The 15,438-nt window shown below is 47.2% G+C and overlaps 1 protein-coding gene across 8 annotated transcripts in view; it reads left to right on the forward strand.

The window, feature by feature from the left end:
* Positions 1-15,438, forward strand: part of ARMC9 (armadillo repeat containing 9) — a 147,671-nt gene that overhangs the window by 172 nt on the left and 132,061 nt on the right. For 7 of the 8 annotated variants that reach the window (XM_027048067.2, XM_027048050.2, XM_027048059.2 and 4 more), the window contains exons 2-4: positions 6,957-7,047; positions 8,695-8,820; positions 14,048-14,218. In XM_027048067.2, coding sequence (XP_026903868.1) covers positions 6,997-7,047; positions 8,695-8,820; positions 14,048-14,218 — 348 coding nt within the window. In that variant the 5' untranslated portion in view covers positions 6,957-6,996. The remainder of the gene's footprint in view (positions 1-6,956; positions 7,048-8,694; positions 8,821-14,047; positions 14,219-15,438) is intronic. The other variant, XM_027048076.2, reaches the window with a different exon arrangement.

The following is a 15,438-nucleotide window of genomic DNA, read 5'->3' on the forward strand; positions in this document are numbered from 1 at the left end:
TGGAGGCTGCCATCCCCGGGCGGAAAGGAGCAGTGGCGGGGCCCGAGGGCCGAAGCTCTGCGGAGCCCTCGCCCCAGAGGAAAGCCAGCTTGGCAGCCGCTGCCGAACGCCCCCACTTCTGGTCGGCCGTCCTGGGCTCTTACTCTGGCGTGGGCCCGAGGCGGCCTCCTGGACAAACCGAGGACGGGCCCAGCCGCTTCCCGCAAGTAGTCTCTGATCTGTGCTGCAGTGGACCGAACTTGGAAGGGGCCGCCAGTCGTCCAGCTGGGTAGTGGCGGCACGAGCGGGTAGCCTGGGGCTTTTAGATCCATCCGCTCTGTTATCTGCCTCAGCTAACCTCCTCTCCAGACTTCATCCAGTCTAAGCCAAACTAGGATGCTAACACTGCAATTTCGTCTTCCAGACAAATCCCATAGCCTTCCCCTTATTCGATCAGCTTGTAGGTCCTAGAGCCCTATTCTATGGAAATTAAGAAGCAATCCTCAAGAATGGCTGAAGTTTTGTCTAGTTTCTGCATAAAGTAGAGCAGTGGTTCTTAAACTCGAGTGTGCATAAAAGTCATCCGGGGAGTTTGTTTAAATCAGTTTCTGGGCATCGTGCTGCCATGGTGTTCAGTAAGATCAGGGTGGCGCTAGGAATTTTCATTTCCAGAAGCATCCCAGGCGATCCTGATTGAGGTGGTCCCAGCGTTTTGGGTAGTACTTGTGTAGTGGTTAATATCGGTCTGGACTTAAATTCGTACTTTTGTCACTTACTGGCTGGATTATTGGGAGCATCTCAACCTGTTTGAGCCTCAGTTACCTCATCTGTAAAATAATATAAATTATATTCATCTCTCAGTTTTGTTGTGACAATTAAATGTGAAGCATCTTGCATGTTGCCTGGCATACAGTAAACCCTTAAAGTGAACTTTTTTTTTTTAATTTTTTTAACGTTTGTTTATTTTTGAGACAGAGAGAGACAGAGCATGAACGAGGGAGGGTCAAAAAGAGGGAGACACAGAATCTGAAACAGGCTCCAGGCTCTGAGCTGTCAGCACAGAGCCCGACGCGGGGCTCGAACTCACGGTCTGTGAGATCATGACCTGAGCCGAAGTCGGCCACCCAACCGACTGAGCCACCCAGGTGCCCCTAAAGTGAACTTTTTATGATATAAAGGTTTAGATGAAATTCTCATTTCCAAGATGTCAGAGTAATAGAATATCCAACAGTGGCTCACATTCACTGAGAGATCATCACAGCAGAATCCCATTCAAATAGTGGTCTTGAAGAACTTCTCTAAGTGATGTTTATAAGCACAGGGATTAGCCAGGTGAAGAAAGAGGAGGAAAGTGTTGTAAGCAGCGAGAAGAGGATGTGCAAAGGCCCTGAGGTAGGAAGAGCTTGCGTTCTCAAAAACAACAACGTTCTCTTGTTCTCTGGTCTTCAAAATTCTGTTCTCTCTGCTTGGACATCATTTGTTTGTAAATATCTTGGGTGTCTGTGATGCCTACCAGGCTCTGTTAGGTTCTGGAGACATCAAATTTAAATCCACCTCCCTGCCTTTGTAGACAGGGTGATAAGTATAGCAGTAGAGGTAAATGTAGAGTTCAGAGGAGAGAGCATTTCCTTGATAGGGAAGGAAGGGGAGGGGTTCATGGCAGACCTCCTGAAAGAGGTCAGTTCTGGGTTAAGTTACCCTGATGAGTCAGGTTTGTGGTGGGGCGAGTGCATCAGACAGACGGTTTGGAGTTGTGGAAGAGCATGTGGTGTGGGGGATATCGGAGGTTTGCCGCTGGTGGGCCTGCTGTGGGGCAGAGGTGGTGGGGGTCCAGAGAAGGGCTGAGGACGTGGTGGTCCTCAAACCGTAGCAGTCTTTCCTCAGGTCCCTGGCAGGCCTGCAGGTGCCAGGAAGGATAGGTGCGCTCCCTGCTACATCCACGTCACTGTCCCCCTTCGTCAAAACCCCCAGCTCCTTCGAAGCACGTGCCAGCCTTTCCTCCCTGCCACCAACCTACTGGGGGCGCAGCTGCCCCTCAAAGGCTGTAGCGCCTGGCTCACTGTCTGCCCCTCCACCTCCTCTCCTTCTGTTTTGGAGATTTCCCCATTCTGGCCACTCACTCCACTTTCTCCATCTTTTTTTTTTTTCTTTTTAATGTTTATTTATTTGTTTTGAGAGAGAGAGAGAGACAGACAGACAGACACTCCCAAGCAGGCTCTGCACTGTCAGTGCAGAGCCCGACTCGGGCTCGGTCTCACAGTGAGATCGTGACCTGAGCCGGATTCAAGAGTCAAATGCTTAACTGATTGAGCCAGCCAAGTGCCCCTCTGCTTTCTTCGTCTTTCAGGCGTCTTCTTCCTCCGTTCCCTCTCTCCACTCCCTGCTGTGGCCACGAATGTCCTAATATGGCATCGCCTCCCAGATCAAGCACCTGTTCCATTCTGGTCACACTTTTTCTCTTTCAAGCTCACGTGAATGTGTCTCTGCCGCTGATCTCAGGCCCCGGGCCTCTTAAGCAGGTGTTTGACCCTGTTATGTTCTCACTGCTCTACGATCCCCTGTGCACCTCCCCCCTCCTCCAGCCTCAGTGCTCCATCACTGTTACACTGGCTTTCTCTTTTCCCTCTCTTCCAGAAAAAAACTCACCCTGGCTCACCTAACTCAGACGGCTGAAAGTGGCTGAAAAAACTGCAAAATTGTGCAGACTGGTTCCAGGTTTCGGATTCAAGTCCATGTGTCTTTTTTTTTTTTTTAAATATTTATTTTTGAGAGAAAGAGCCCTTGTGCATGAGAGTGTGAGTGGGGAGGGGAAGAGAGAGAGGGGGACAGAAGATCCGAAGCAGGCTCTGTGCTGACAGCAGAGAGCCTGACGTGGGGCTGGAACCCATGAACCTCGAGATCGTGACCTGAGCTAAACTCAGACACTTAACTGACTGAGCCACCAGGCGCCCCTCAAGTCCATGTGTCTTAAGCGGATTCTCAGCACTGGAAATCCTGCCACATTTCCATAGTCTGCTTGGTTCCCACCTTCTCTTCCAGCCGTCAATGAGTTTCTTTACCTTAAAACACCTCCCATCTCTTTGAGACACCACTCCCTCCCTCCTTTCTGTGACAGATCTCCCTGTCTCTCCTTTGTGACTTCTCTCTTTAAGCCTTTCCTTTCAGGTGCCTGTCCTCACTGTTCTTGTCCACGTCACTGTCAAACCCGTGTTGTCAAATCCAAGGATTGAGTCTTCTCCCCACGTGTTCCTCGACCGTGCAGAGTGGCAGTTGACGTGGGGAACACCTTCCCTGGCTCCCAGGTGCCACAGTCTCCCGCTTGTGTCGCACCAACAAGTCACTGCTTTGGCCGCTTCTGTCTCCCTGAGCCCCTGGTACCCGAGTGCTCCAGGGTTCAGGCATGGGCCTGAGCTCTTCTCTGCTATGCCTCCTCCCTAGGAGTCCCATCCGTGTAGGACCCTTGTCTCCTGAGATGCCATCTTTATGCTGACAGTTTCCACATGCTGATCTCCAGCTCCCACCTTCCCCTTTACTCGGGCTCCCACACACCCACCTTCTCCACACCCCGCCGGGATGCCTCGTGGGCCTGCGAGACTATGGCCGGAACAGAACTCTTGATGACCTGTCAGACGGCCCCTGTCCCCTTCCTCCCCACTTCGGCAGATGGCATCTGCTCAGGCCCGCGTGTCTTCCTTCCCTTCTTACCCTCACCCCCGACCTCCAGCCCATCAGCAGGTTGTGCACCTCTCGCTTTCACGTCTGGAACCCGAACACTTCACGAGGTTCCCCTCGGCTCGTCCAGACTTCCCTCGTCACTAGCTTGGGCTCGGCCATGACCCCCTTTCCGCCCACGGTCCGCTCAGCCTCTCCCCACGCAGCAGACACTGCTGTTGGGAGACGTAAATCGGGGTTGGCAGTCCCTCCTCAGGGCCCTCTCGGGGCTTCCCATCACGCTCAGGCCGCTCGCCCACACGAGGCCTGTCTGACCTGGCCCGCGCCTCGAGGCCTCCTGTGTCTGCCTCGCTTCTCCCCACCCCGGTCCTCAGCGCTCTGTGGCCTCCACGCTTGCAGACCCCTCTCCCCGGATCCGGGAGTGCTCACGTCCTCGCGTCTCCACCCAGACGTTCCCAGGGAGGCCTTCTCTGCCCACACTGTCTAAAAGAGCCCCACACCCCTCTTCTCCAGGCTCTGTCCCCTTCTTGCTGTCTTTTCTTCATATCTGAAATTACTTCCATTCGTTGTTTTTGAGCAACTACAGCGTGCCAGGCAGTGCCTGGGCCCCAGGCACGCCGAGGGATGCAGCTCCTGAATCCACAGCGAGCGGTACTTAAGCAGATGGGTGTTCGAGTCAGATGGTGGTTAGTGCTGTTGAGAAAAATAAAGCAGGATGGAAGACTTAGAAGTGATGGGGCTCACCCCTTAGAAAGGGTAGTCAGGGCAAGCTCTCTGAGGAGGTGACATTTCGAAGAGACCTGAATGAGATGGGGGTGCCTGGAGGGTGTCTGCGGGAAGTGCATAGAGAAGGCAGGCGTGGGCTGTGGACGTCCGGTGGGTGCGGCCACTCGGTGGCCCTTGTACCTCACGTTCACAGAGCAAAGGGGAGTGTGGGAGGCCAAGCTGTGTAGCCTTTGAGAGGTGGGCGTAAGGAGCATGGCCTTGGTCCAGAGGGTGGTGGAACCCCAGGAGGGGTTCCTCTCCTCTAAGCAGGAGAGGAAAGATCACTTGTCAATAGGCTAGCAACTGAAGTAGGGAGAGAGGGAACGGGAGATTGCGTCCCCATACATTGGGAAAGATGGGGCCACAAGATGATGGTGAGACAGAGGATGAAAACGGGGCAAGTTACTAAATTTAATCTACCCGACTTACGCTCAAATAATTCAAATCAAATGCACTGTAATGGGCAGATGTAATGTTACAGAATTGTGTGTTCTTAGTATTAGAAGAGATCTGGTCAATTCCCCACTTTATTTCACAGATGAAAGAGGCTCCGAGTTTCGGTGATTGCCCCAGATCAGGTGCCAGTGAGTGGGTAGTTAGTATTAGTGCACACGCTTTTTCATTCCCCTGGTTATGGGCACCCAGTGTGGGTGAAGAGCCTGGGGGTGCGGTTCAGGGAGTGGCTGCTTTGGGCACACCTGGGGACAGAAAAAGTAGAAAGTACTTCTTCAAAACGTTTGCAGTGTTTTGTTTATTTAAACATTTGGACATGTACGTAGGCATTGTGCATCCTTACATGTAACTAAAAGAAAACAAAAACCAAAAACAAACTGACCTAATAAATTCTCTAGTGCGTGAACCTTAACACTTGTGAAAATATGTATCACTTCCTCCTCCATTACTGTGAGGCTAAATGATTATGGTCTTCCGGAAACATTACAGATTTCTTTCTTTCTTTCTTTCTTTCTTTCTTTCTTCCTTCCTTCCTTCCTTCCTTCCTTCCTTCCTTCCTTCCTTCCTTTCCTTTCCTTCCTTCCTTCCTTCCTTCCTTCCTTCCTTTTTTCCTTTCTTTCTTTCTTTCTTTCTTTCTTTCTTCCTTCCTTCCTTCCTTCCTTCCTTCCTTCCTTCCTTCCTTCCTTCCTTCCTTTCTTTCTTTCTAAGAGAATGGGTGTGCATGTGCAGTGGGGGGGCAGAGGGAGAGGGAGAGAAAAGGAGAGGGATCATCTTGAGCAGGCTTCTTCACACCCAGCATGGAGCCCAATGCAAGGCTCGATCGATCTCACAACCACGAGCTCATGACTTGAGCCGAAATCAAGAATTGGACACCTAGGGGCGCCTGGGTGGCTCAGTCGGTTGAGCGTCCGACTTCGGCTCAGGTCATGATCTTGCAGTCCGTCCCGCGTCAGGCTCTGCGCTGACAGCTCGGAGCCTGGAGCCTGCTTCGGATTCTGTGTCTCTCTCTCTTTCTCTGCCTCTCCTCTACTCATGCTCTGTCTCTCTCTGTCTCAAAAATAAATAAAAAAATTAAAAAAAAAAAAAAGAATTGGACACCTAACCAACTAAGCCACCCAGGTGCCCCCGATTACTATTTTTTACTTGGAGGCTGTGTGAGGAATTGGTGACTCTGTGTTTATTTATATTAGATTAATTTTAATGCATGTCCTTCTTAAGTGAATGAATCTTATCAAATTTTGTTTTGTTCTAAAATGTACTTTGTGGTCTTGATCGTTTGAATTACATATACCACACTATGGCACATTAGAAAAATAATCGTCCCCAATCCCATTAGCAAGCCTTGATCCTCATTTACACTGCCTTCTAGCCCATGTTCACACTCATTTTAAGTAGTTGTCATAGAAGAAGGAATTACGTCGGACTTTAGCCTCTGTATTTCCTAGTGCTGCTGTAATAAGTTACCATAAAATTAGTGACCTGGAGGTCAGAAGCCCAAAATGGGTCTCCCTGGGCTAGAATCCAGGTGTTCACAGGGCTTGTTCATTTTTTTTTTTTTTAATGTTTATTTTTGAGAGAGGGAGACAGAGGATCTAAAGCGGGTTCCGTGCTAACGGCACAGAGCCCGATGTGGGGCTTGAACTTGCAAACTGGGAGTTCGTGACCGGAGCCCAAGTCGGACGCTCGAGTGACTGAGCCACTGGGCGGCCCAGGGCTTGTTCATTTCTGAAGGCTCCGGAGGAGAGTCTGTTCCTTGCCTTTTCGAGCTTCTAGAGGCTGCCTGCACTCACTCCTTGGTGTGGGGTCCCTTCTCCATCTTCAGGGCCAGCAGTGCATCACTCTGACATTGACCCTCTTGTCTCCTTATAAGGATCATGGTGCTTACACTGGGCCCACCAGGTAATCATAGATACTCTCCTTATTTTAAGGTCAGCTGATTAGCAACCTTAATTCCATGTGCAACTCGACATAGTCAGGGGCTCTGGGGGTTAGGATGGGGGACCATTATTCTGCCCACCACAGCCACCTTTTTATGACTTCACAGATGATTGTAGTGAAAGCTTTTATCTTCTGCTTTTGCCTTGTAGAGATTTTTGCTGCCGTGAGAATTAACAGTAACCGTTCAATATGGGGGATGTTCTGGCTCACGAATCAGAATTACTTGCACTAGTGAAAGAGGTATGTTTTACCACACACAGGTCACAGAAAAAAAGATCTTGAAAACTCATGTTTTATAATGCAACACATTTTATAGTGTCTTATAATAAATGTGTTTTCTATCCTTACATTAGAGTTATCTGTTTTCCATTATATATGTATTTTTTGTTTTCATAACTAAATTGAAATCTTAAAGTCACTTGAAAAGATTTCTTTAAAGAAAATTATAATAGTAACGTGCTCATGGTAAAGATGCAAACAATGTGGAAATATAAAAAGTTCATTACCCTGTTCCACTCCTGCAGCGACCACTGTTAATGGGTTAGTATATTTTTCCAGACTTTTTTTCAGTGAATATGCAAAACACATGTACATGTCTATAGTTTGCTTTACAAAATGGAATATGCTGTCGTACATGTTGTTCTGAAGCTTGGCTTTTCTCCACCCACAGTAGTGTAGTGTGACTGCCTTCCTGTGATCTGCCTCATACTTTTTAATGCTGTCGAATATTTCAAATTGAGTGGCCGCGTCTACTTAACTTGTTACCTATGAATGGACATTTAGGTTTCCTACAATGAAAGCTTTTGAAGGACAGGACCCACACCCTGTGCTTTTATATATTCTCTACTGCTTTTAGCACGGGGCTAGCACGTCGATGGTGCTAAAGAAACCGCAGCTGCTGTTTTATTCTGTGATTAACTGTCCAGTAGGCACCGCGAGCCACGGCAGGGGAGCAAGGCATCTCTCCCGGAAATGAAGCTTAGTCATTTTTTGGTGTGCTCGTGAATAAATTATTTTTTCAAAAAATTTTTTATTATTAAAAAAAATTTTTTTAACATTTATTTGTGAGACAGAGACCGAGTATGAGCGGGGGGAGGGGCAGAGAGAGAGGGAGACACAGAATCCGAAGCAGGCTCCAGGCTCTGAGCTGTCTGCACAGAGCCCGACGCGGGGCTTGAACCCGTGAATCGTGAGATCATGACCTGAGCCGAAGTCAGACGCTCAACCGACTGAGCCATCCAGGCGCCCCATCTCATGAATAAATTCTTAAAGCCATCACAGCAATGGGTTGTGGACAGGGCCTGGGGCAGTAGCCTACCCCGAGGAGGTGGCAGGAGGTGACCGCCACAAACTGAGAAGGAGGGCAGAGGGGTGTGGAGAAAGACGGTAGAGTACATGGTGGGGAAGGCGTCTCTAGACAGGCAGTGAGCTTTAGTGCCGTGCTCCAAGGTCACTGCCGACATTGCCCATCTTTTATCTTCTGTTCTTAAGGACAGGCATTTCTAGTGCCTGTTTCAAGTAGCAGATTCCCAGAGACCTACTAGACCCAGAGCCATCAGGCCTTCTGAAGATCACCTTTGCCTTTTTCAGGCTGCTGCACACATCATTTTGTTTCTATTAATAATGGTAATGAATCATGCAGCTCACTTTTTTTTCCCTGAAAACAAATTTATTTTCTGTAAATAAGCATGTTCTGTGATACTATCTTTCTAGGCTCTTGGCACGTGTGTCAACCAAGTAAATTGTAAGCTGGATCCCAAATTCTCCCAAAGATTAGCCCCGTTATGAATTGGTGATAACACGGAGCTGGTACAGTTACTTCAAAGGCAGTTACTTTGTTGATGTTAAAATAGAGAAATGTATATACACTTATGTTCTTTTTTATAGTATTTAGATTTTGCTGAATTTGAAGACACCTTGAAAACATTTTCAAAAGAATGCAAAATAAAAGGAAAGCCATTATCTAAAACAGAAGGTGGCTCTTTAAGGGATTCCAAATCACTGGTCATCCAGGTAACATTTTGCTTTTCTTTGATCTCTGTCAATAATCAAGATGCTCCCTACTTGTAAAACATGCCATTATTAGAGAATATTGGCATTGTTCTGGGAACTTGGTCTGAGTGACTTTTAGTTTGTTTGTTTATTTGTTGATTGATTGGTTGATTGTTTGGAGTAAGCTCTATGCCCAACGCGGGGCTTGAATTCACAACTTGGAGATCAAGAGTTGCATGCTTTAGGGGTGCCTGGGTGGTTCAGTTGGTTAAGTGTCCAACTCTTGATTTTGGCTCGGATCATGATCTCATGTATCATGGGATTGAGCCCTGTGTTGGACTCTGTGCTGATAGTGCAAAGCCTGCTTGGGATATTCTCTCTCTCTCTTTCTCTCCCCCCCCCCCCCCGCAATAAATAAATAAACTTTATTTTAAAAAAAGAGTTGCATGCTCTACTGACTGAGCCAGCCAGATGCCCCCAAGCGACCCCAGAGTGACTTTTAGATGCTTAGGTGTTTTCATATGAATTAGTAATGTCATCTTTAAATCTGTATACCTTCTCTAGGAAGTGGGTTGTGATGTAATATCTTTCACATAAGTACATTTCTTGGGAAGAAGAAAAAGAAGAAACCATGCAATGCTTAGGAACAGAAACAAATGTGATCTCCATCCTGAGCAGCATAGGTTGTGAATTTTAGGCTCTGGGGACACGGTGGTGAACCAGACCAAAACAAACCTCAGCCCTCCAGGTGCTCTCATTCTCTCTTGGGGAGATTGGAGGGGGCAGGGAACGAGAGTCATACTGAAAGGCAGTGTCCTGAAAGGAAGGCCAAGCAGTTCTGTGAATGCCAGGGGCTGTGGAGGACAGACGTTATACAGGCTTCAGCTCTCAGGATTAGAAGGGACCTTAAAGGTCCTCGTTCAATCTGTTATTCGATGCCTCCATCTCATTTGTAACATTCCAAGTAAGTGATTGGTTCACCTTGAATCCTTCAGTGTCAGGAGAGCATGCTGCTTCCTGAGACGGTGTATTTCAGCTTTGCATGATTTTATTATTTTAATAACTTTATTTGTTCTGATACGCCTACTTCCAGGAAAAAATTGACACTTAATTTGAGAGTCCTATCGACAAGCTGGAAGTAAGGCTGCAGCCACGATCCCTTTGTTCCTGATCCCCAACTCCCTTGGATGGGGCACTGTTGAAGTGGCCCTTGGGGCTGTGCCCTCTGCCCAGTGTCCCTCCAGACCTGAGGCACCTGGACACTGAGCTGCCGCCATGTCAAACACAGACTCTTCTGTTGATGCTGCTACAGTGGGCGGCCTGGCGGGGCACCTCCCATCCCCAGAGCACATTTTTCAGAACGTGAAACCAGAATCGAGCCATTGTTAGACTTGGACACAGAGGCTGTACCTAACCAGAGTGGAGCTTCTTCCTCAAAATCTCAGCCTCAGTCCTGGGCGCTCAGCACCTAGTTTCCCCACGTTCCTTCAGAAGGAAGAAGGGCCACCCACCGTTACCCCCGCAAGTTGGAAAACTATGTGCACATCTCTTAATTGAAGGTACCGTTGAGAGGAATCTAACAAATCCTTGATAGCTAACTAGCAAAATGCTCAGAATCTTCTGTGAAACTCACACATAAGCAGGATAAGCTCTGTGTCTGGAAACTTCTCTGTGTAGCTGGTATCTCCAGAAATGGCTGCTGTGCACTTTTTGCAACCGGTTTGACATCACACGCAGCGCCAGCCGCACACACTTCAGTGTTTCCGGGGCCTTTTTTTAAAATTGTGATTTAAAAAGCACATGACATAAATTTACCGTCTTACCTATTTTTAAGTATACAGTTCAGTAGTGTTAAATATATTTATGTTGTGCTGAAACAGATGTCCAGAACTTTTTCATCTTGCAAATCTGAAACTCTGTCCGTTGAACAATACTACCCACATTCCCTCCCCCCAGCCCCTAATAACCATCATTCTACTTCTGTTTCTATGACTTTCGCTGCTTAAAGATACCTCATATAAGTAGAATCATACTGTATTTTTCTTTTTGTGGCTGGCTTATTTCACGTAACATAATGTCCTCAAGGTTCACCCATGTTGTAGCATGTGACAGTATTTCCTTCCTTTTTAAAGCCGAAGGATATTCTGTTACGTGTCTGTACCACATTTTGTTTATCCATTCATACATCAGCGGGCGCTTGAGTTGCTTCCTCCTCTTGGCTGTTGTGAATAGTGCTGCTACGAATATAGGTGTGCTTTCAGTTATTTTGAATTTATACCCGAAGTAGGTTACTGATCACATGGTTGTTCGTTTTTTAATTTTTTGAGGAACCTTCATACAGTTTTCCATTGTAATTGCATCATACATTCCCATCAAGAGTACACAGGGGTTATAATTTCTCCACATCCTCACCAACACCTGTTTTATTTTTTGTTTTGTTTTGTTTTTGATAGTAGTCATCCTGATGGATGTGAAGTGATATCTTGTGGTTTTGGTTTGTATCTCTCAGATGCATTCAGGTCCATTTTTCTGTAACTTGAAAAACCTTCAAACTTTCTGATTGCCACAAGCATATCTTTTCTGCTCCTCCAATGTACAGCCATACCCACCATGATGGCTATCCCAAACAAAAGTAAACAGCAAAGATATTGCACAATTTCAGTGACACTCAATAAATGGAGAATTTCCCTAAGCACTGTTCTTTAAGCAGTGCGCGCGCGCGTGCGTGTGTGTGTGTGTGTGTGTGTGTGTGTTGTGTTTAAAAGTTACTATTGATGGTGTGTAAATATTCTGATCTTGGTGGTTCTGGCTGGGATCATGGTTTATATAAGAGAAGATCATTAATATTTGTGACTCTATGAGTTATAACACTGGATTGCTTTGTATGTAGATATTATTTTAAATGCAGGGACTGTTTCCAGGTACAGATCTATAAATCTGGTCACAGGTCTACAAATGTAGAATTAAAAAATTTTTTTAATGTTTATTTTTGAGAGAGAGAGAGAGTATGAGCAGGGGAGGGGCAGAGAAAGAAGGGGAGACAGAATCCAAAGCAGTCTGCAGGCTCTGAGCTGTCAGCACAGAGCCCGACGTGGGGCTCGAACTCATGAACTGTGAGATCATGATCTGAGCTGAAGTCGGACATTTAACTAACGGGCCCACCCAGGCGCCCCTACAAATGTAGAATTTAGAACAGACTATACATGGCCCATTTGACATGTGGACTCTGCCAAGGCACCTGACAAAATACCTTGACTCAAAGCCTTCAACGTTTATTTTTATTTTTGGGAACTCAAAGCCTTAAAATACTCCCAAATCTACAGTAAACTCATTCACATGAAGAGCTCTCGGTCACTAGACCTGTCATGGGAGAATGCTTCCTCCAGAGCAGCTCGCAGGGATGGCAGGGTTTGCTTAGAGCTCAACAGAGGCGAGCCTGGCGTGGGGTCGGGCCCCCACAGCACTGCCACTTGGGAAGATCCCCTCCACCCCTGCGGCGGCCAGTAATGGGCTTCCTCGTTCTTTCAGAGGAGGCAGAGCTCGGCTGCTCCCATTTTGTTGGGCACCGCTCTTCCTCTGGTTGCTGACAGGCTGTCCTTCGCTGTTACCAAGGCTGAGTAACAGCAAGAGGATGGTTCTGAGGAGGCAGACACTTCTTATAGGACTTACTTTGAAAAATTCTGAGTTTCATTCAAATATATGCCAAGACCTTCCAGAGTAAGGTAATACTCAGATGTTCTTTTTTTTTTTTAAACAGCATTTCTCTGATTTTTTTTTTTAAGTTTATTTTTGAGAGAGAGAGAGAGAGAGAGAGAGAGAGCGCGCAAGCAAGGGAGGGGCAGAGAGCGAGAGGGAGACACAGAATCCCAAGCAGGCTTCCCTCTGTCAGCACAGAGCTACTAGGCGGGGCTGAAACCCACGAACCGTGAGATCATGATCTCAGCCAAAATCAAGAGTCAGACGCTAAACCGACTGAGCCACCCAGGCGCCCCAATATTCAGATGTTCTTGATCACATGACATAGAGAACATTTCTATACTAATTGTAGTTGAAGATTCTTTACTAATGAATATCTTCAAGTATAACCAGACACTGCAACATTGTTCAGTCTATTTCCATTTTATGATATTAACAAGCTCATTTATAAACAACCTTAACCAAAGAGGCAGTTATAGAGGAATACTATAAAGCCATTTTTCAAAAGTGTGAAAGAAAAAACAAAGTATAAAAATACAATGACCAAATAATAGTGATGAATAATGGTGTTGGGTGGGGGGACCTGGAGTTTCCACAGAAAATCCAATCCAAGAAAAACTTTTGTAAATGAGCACAAAATGTAGGTCTGAGTATCTTGGGCATTTGATATCATAAGGAAAATAATATGAATCACATTCACTTCACAGAATGGAAGTTCTTTCCATTCTGCCTTATACTTAAATCCACAAAATTATGCAGCAGGTATTTGCGATGGGACACTTAACATTCTTCTTGTGAGGCAGGCGGCGTGATAATCGCCACCTCCTTTCTCCAGAATTCTCTATCTCAGCTATTGCACTGTAAGTCCAGAAACCGTCTGCCCTGCATAGTCAGACTCGCACAGCCCCGAGGTCGGAATGGTACCAGGCCTGTGCCCCCTCCTCTAGCTGTAGCCTGTGCTTCCCTGCTTCTGTAATCGGTGGACACTGTATGGATGTGTTGGGATCTGTAGTCACTTCCCGAGTGCCATCTCAGTGGGACATGCGTTAGCATCCCAGGCCTGGGATTGAACGGGTCAGCGTAGATGAGCTCTGGTTCACAGCTGTGCTGTTGGCAAGCTGCTTTGTGGGCGGGGTGAGCCCCGCTGAGGCCTGACTGGGCTCTGGGTCTGGCCTGGTTTTTATCGATTGCGCGCTGCGGGTCAGCGAGTCCACAGGGTATGTGTGTGCCTGTGAGTTTTCTGGCCTCAAGTCCTTGGCCTGGGAGTGGTTCCTCCCCCTTCAGGGACTTCACTGTTCCAACTGATCCTTTCAAAGCCCAGACTTGATATCGCAACCAGGGTTGGTTTGCAGAAATCTCAGCCTCAGATGCTTGAAACCTTCTAGCTCTCTATCTTTCTGTCCTTTATCTTGGAAAGGAGACTGAGTTTTATCACGTTGAAACCCTGGAGCATGTGGAGTATCCGGGGTATTGGGTGGGTTGGGATAATCTGGGGTGTTGGGAGAATGGCCATCCCTTGTGACTGGGGTTCGGTCTCCTGTCTTCTCCACAGAAGGACCTCATTGCTGCATTTGACAGCGGAGACCAGAAGGTGTTCTTCGATCTGTGGGAGGAGCACGTTCCCAGTTCCATCCGTGATGGTGACCCCCTTGCCCAGAAGTTGGAATTCTATCTTCACATCCATTTTGCCATCTATCTTCTGAAACACTCCGTGGGGAGACCTGTAGGTTCCTCTTGTGACTTGCGTGGGTCTGAGTGCTGTGTTCAAGGAGGATGTGCGCTGTTTGTTTTGCAGTTGAGCATTAATTTAGTTTTTGTAGCCGTTTTATCGTATTGCTTCCAAGGAGTAGGTGTCTTGTGTCCTGTGAATGATTTTCTTTCTTTCTTTTTTTTTTTAAACGTTTATTTATTTTTGAGAAGGAGAGAGAGAGACAGAGTATGAGCAGGAGAGGGACAAAGAGAGAGGGAGACACAGAATCCGAAGCAGGTTCTAGGCTCTGAGCTGTCAGCACAGAGCCCGACGCGGGGCCCAAACTCACAAACTGTGAGATCATGACCTGAGCCAAAGTCTGACCATTAACCGGCTGAGCCACCCAGGCACCCCTGTGAATGATTTTCTGATTCCCAGCAGTTTATTTTCTAGTTTACATGGAGAGTTAATAATTTCTGTCTTACAAGCTGCGTGGTTTTCCCCAATGCCTCAAATTTTTGAAAACTCAGCAAAATAAAGTTTCCTTATTTGGCAATTTGAAATATATACATGTATGTCTAAGAAAACAGCTACTGAGACCACATATTAGACTGTCATAAGAGAAGTTTAAGTTTAAGCCGCGGAAAGACGCCAGTTGACGAAGGTCCATTTGAGCACTGGCTGAATGGCCGCCGCAGGCCATGCGCAGGTGTGCGGAGGGCAGGGCCCGAGTGTCTCCGAGTGTAGAATGCGTGACACAAGGGAGCAGGGCCATGCTGACATTTGACCGCGTGCATTTCTTTAGTGGCTTCTCCTTGTATTAGCTACTGCCCCAGCACCTGTGTTCACTCATTAAAATGTCAGGGGGGCCAGAGGAGGGGTGAGTGGTGGAGGGAGCAGCTCCACAGTACATCGTGGTAGCTTTAGAGTACATCAGGACAGTGCTCACGGGGGGTGAGATCATGGGAGATTTTCACTTTCTTTATACTTATTCCTGTTCTATAAAGAAAATCAATCAATGTTGCATCTTCTTTTAAGCCCGGTGGCCAGAAGAGGGCTTCACAGTGGAGCTGCTACACTTGATCTTAGCCAAAAGGCCGAGAAGCGATTCACGGTGTAGACGAAATGAGATGCATTGATTGGAAACAGACACACACAGGGCACACGTAACTGGGGCGGCCAGGTGGTCAGGGAAGGAGAGCACCCAGTTCCAGGCTGAGCGGCTCAAAGAGGCGCAGGAGGAAATCGAAGCC

Source organism: Acinonyx jubatus, chromosome C1 (assembly GCF_027475565.1).
Source record: "Acinonyx jubatus isolate Ajub_Pintada_27869175 chromosome C1, VMU_Ajub_asm_v1.0, whole genome shotgun sequence".
NCBI classification, from domain to species: Eukaryota; Metazoa; Chordata; class Mammalia; order Carnivora; family Felidae; genus Acinonyx; species Acinonyx jubatus.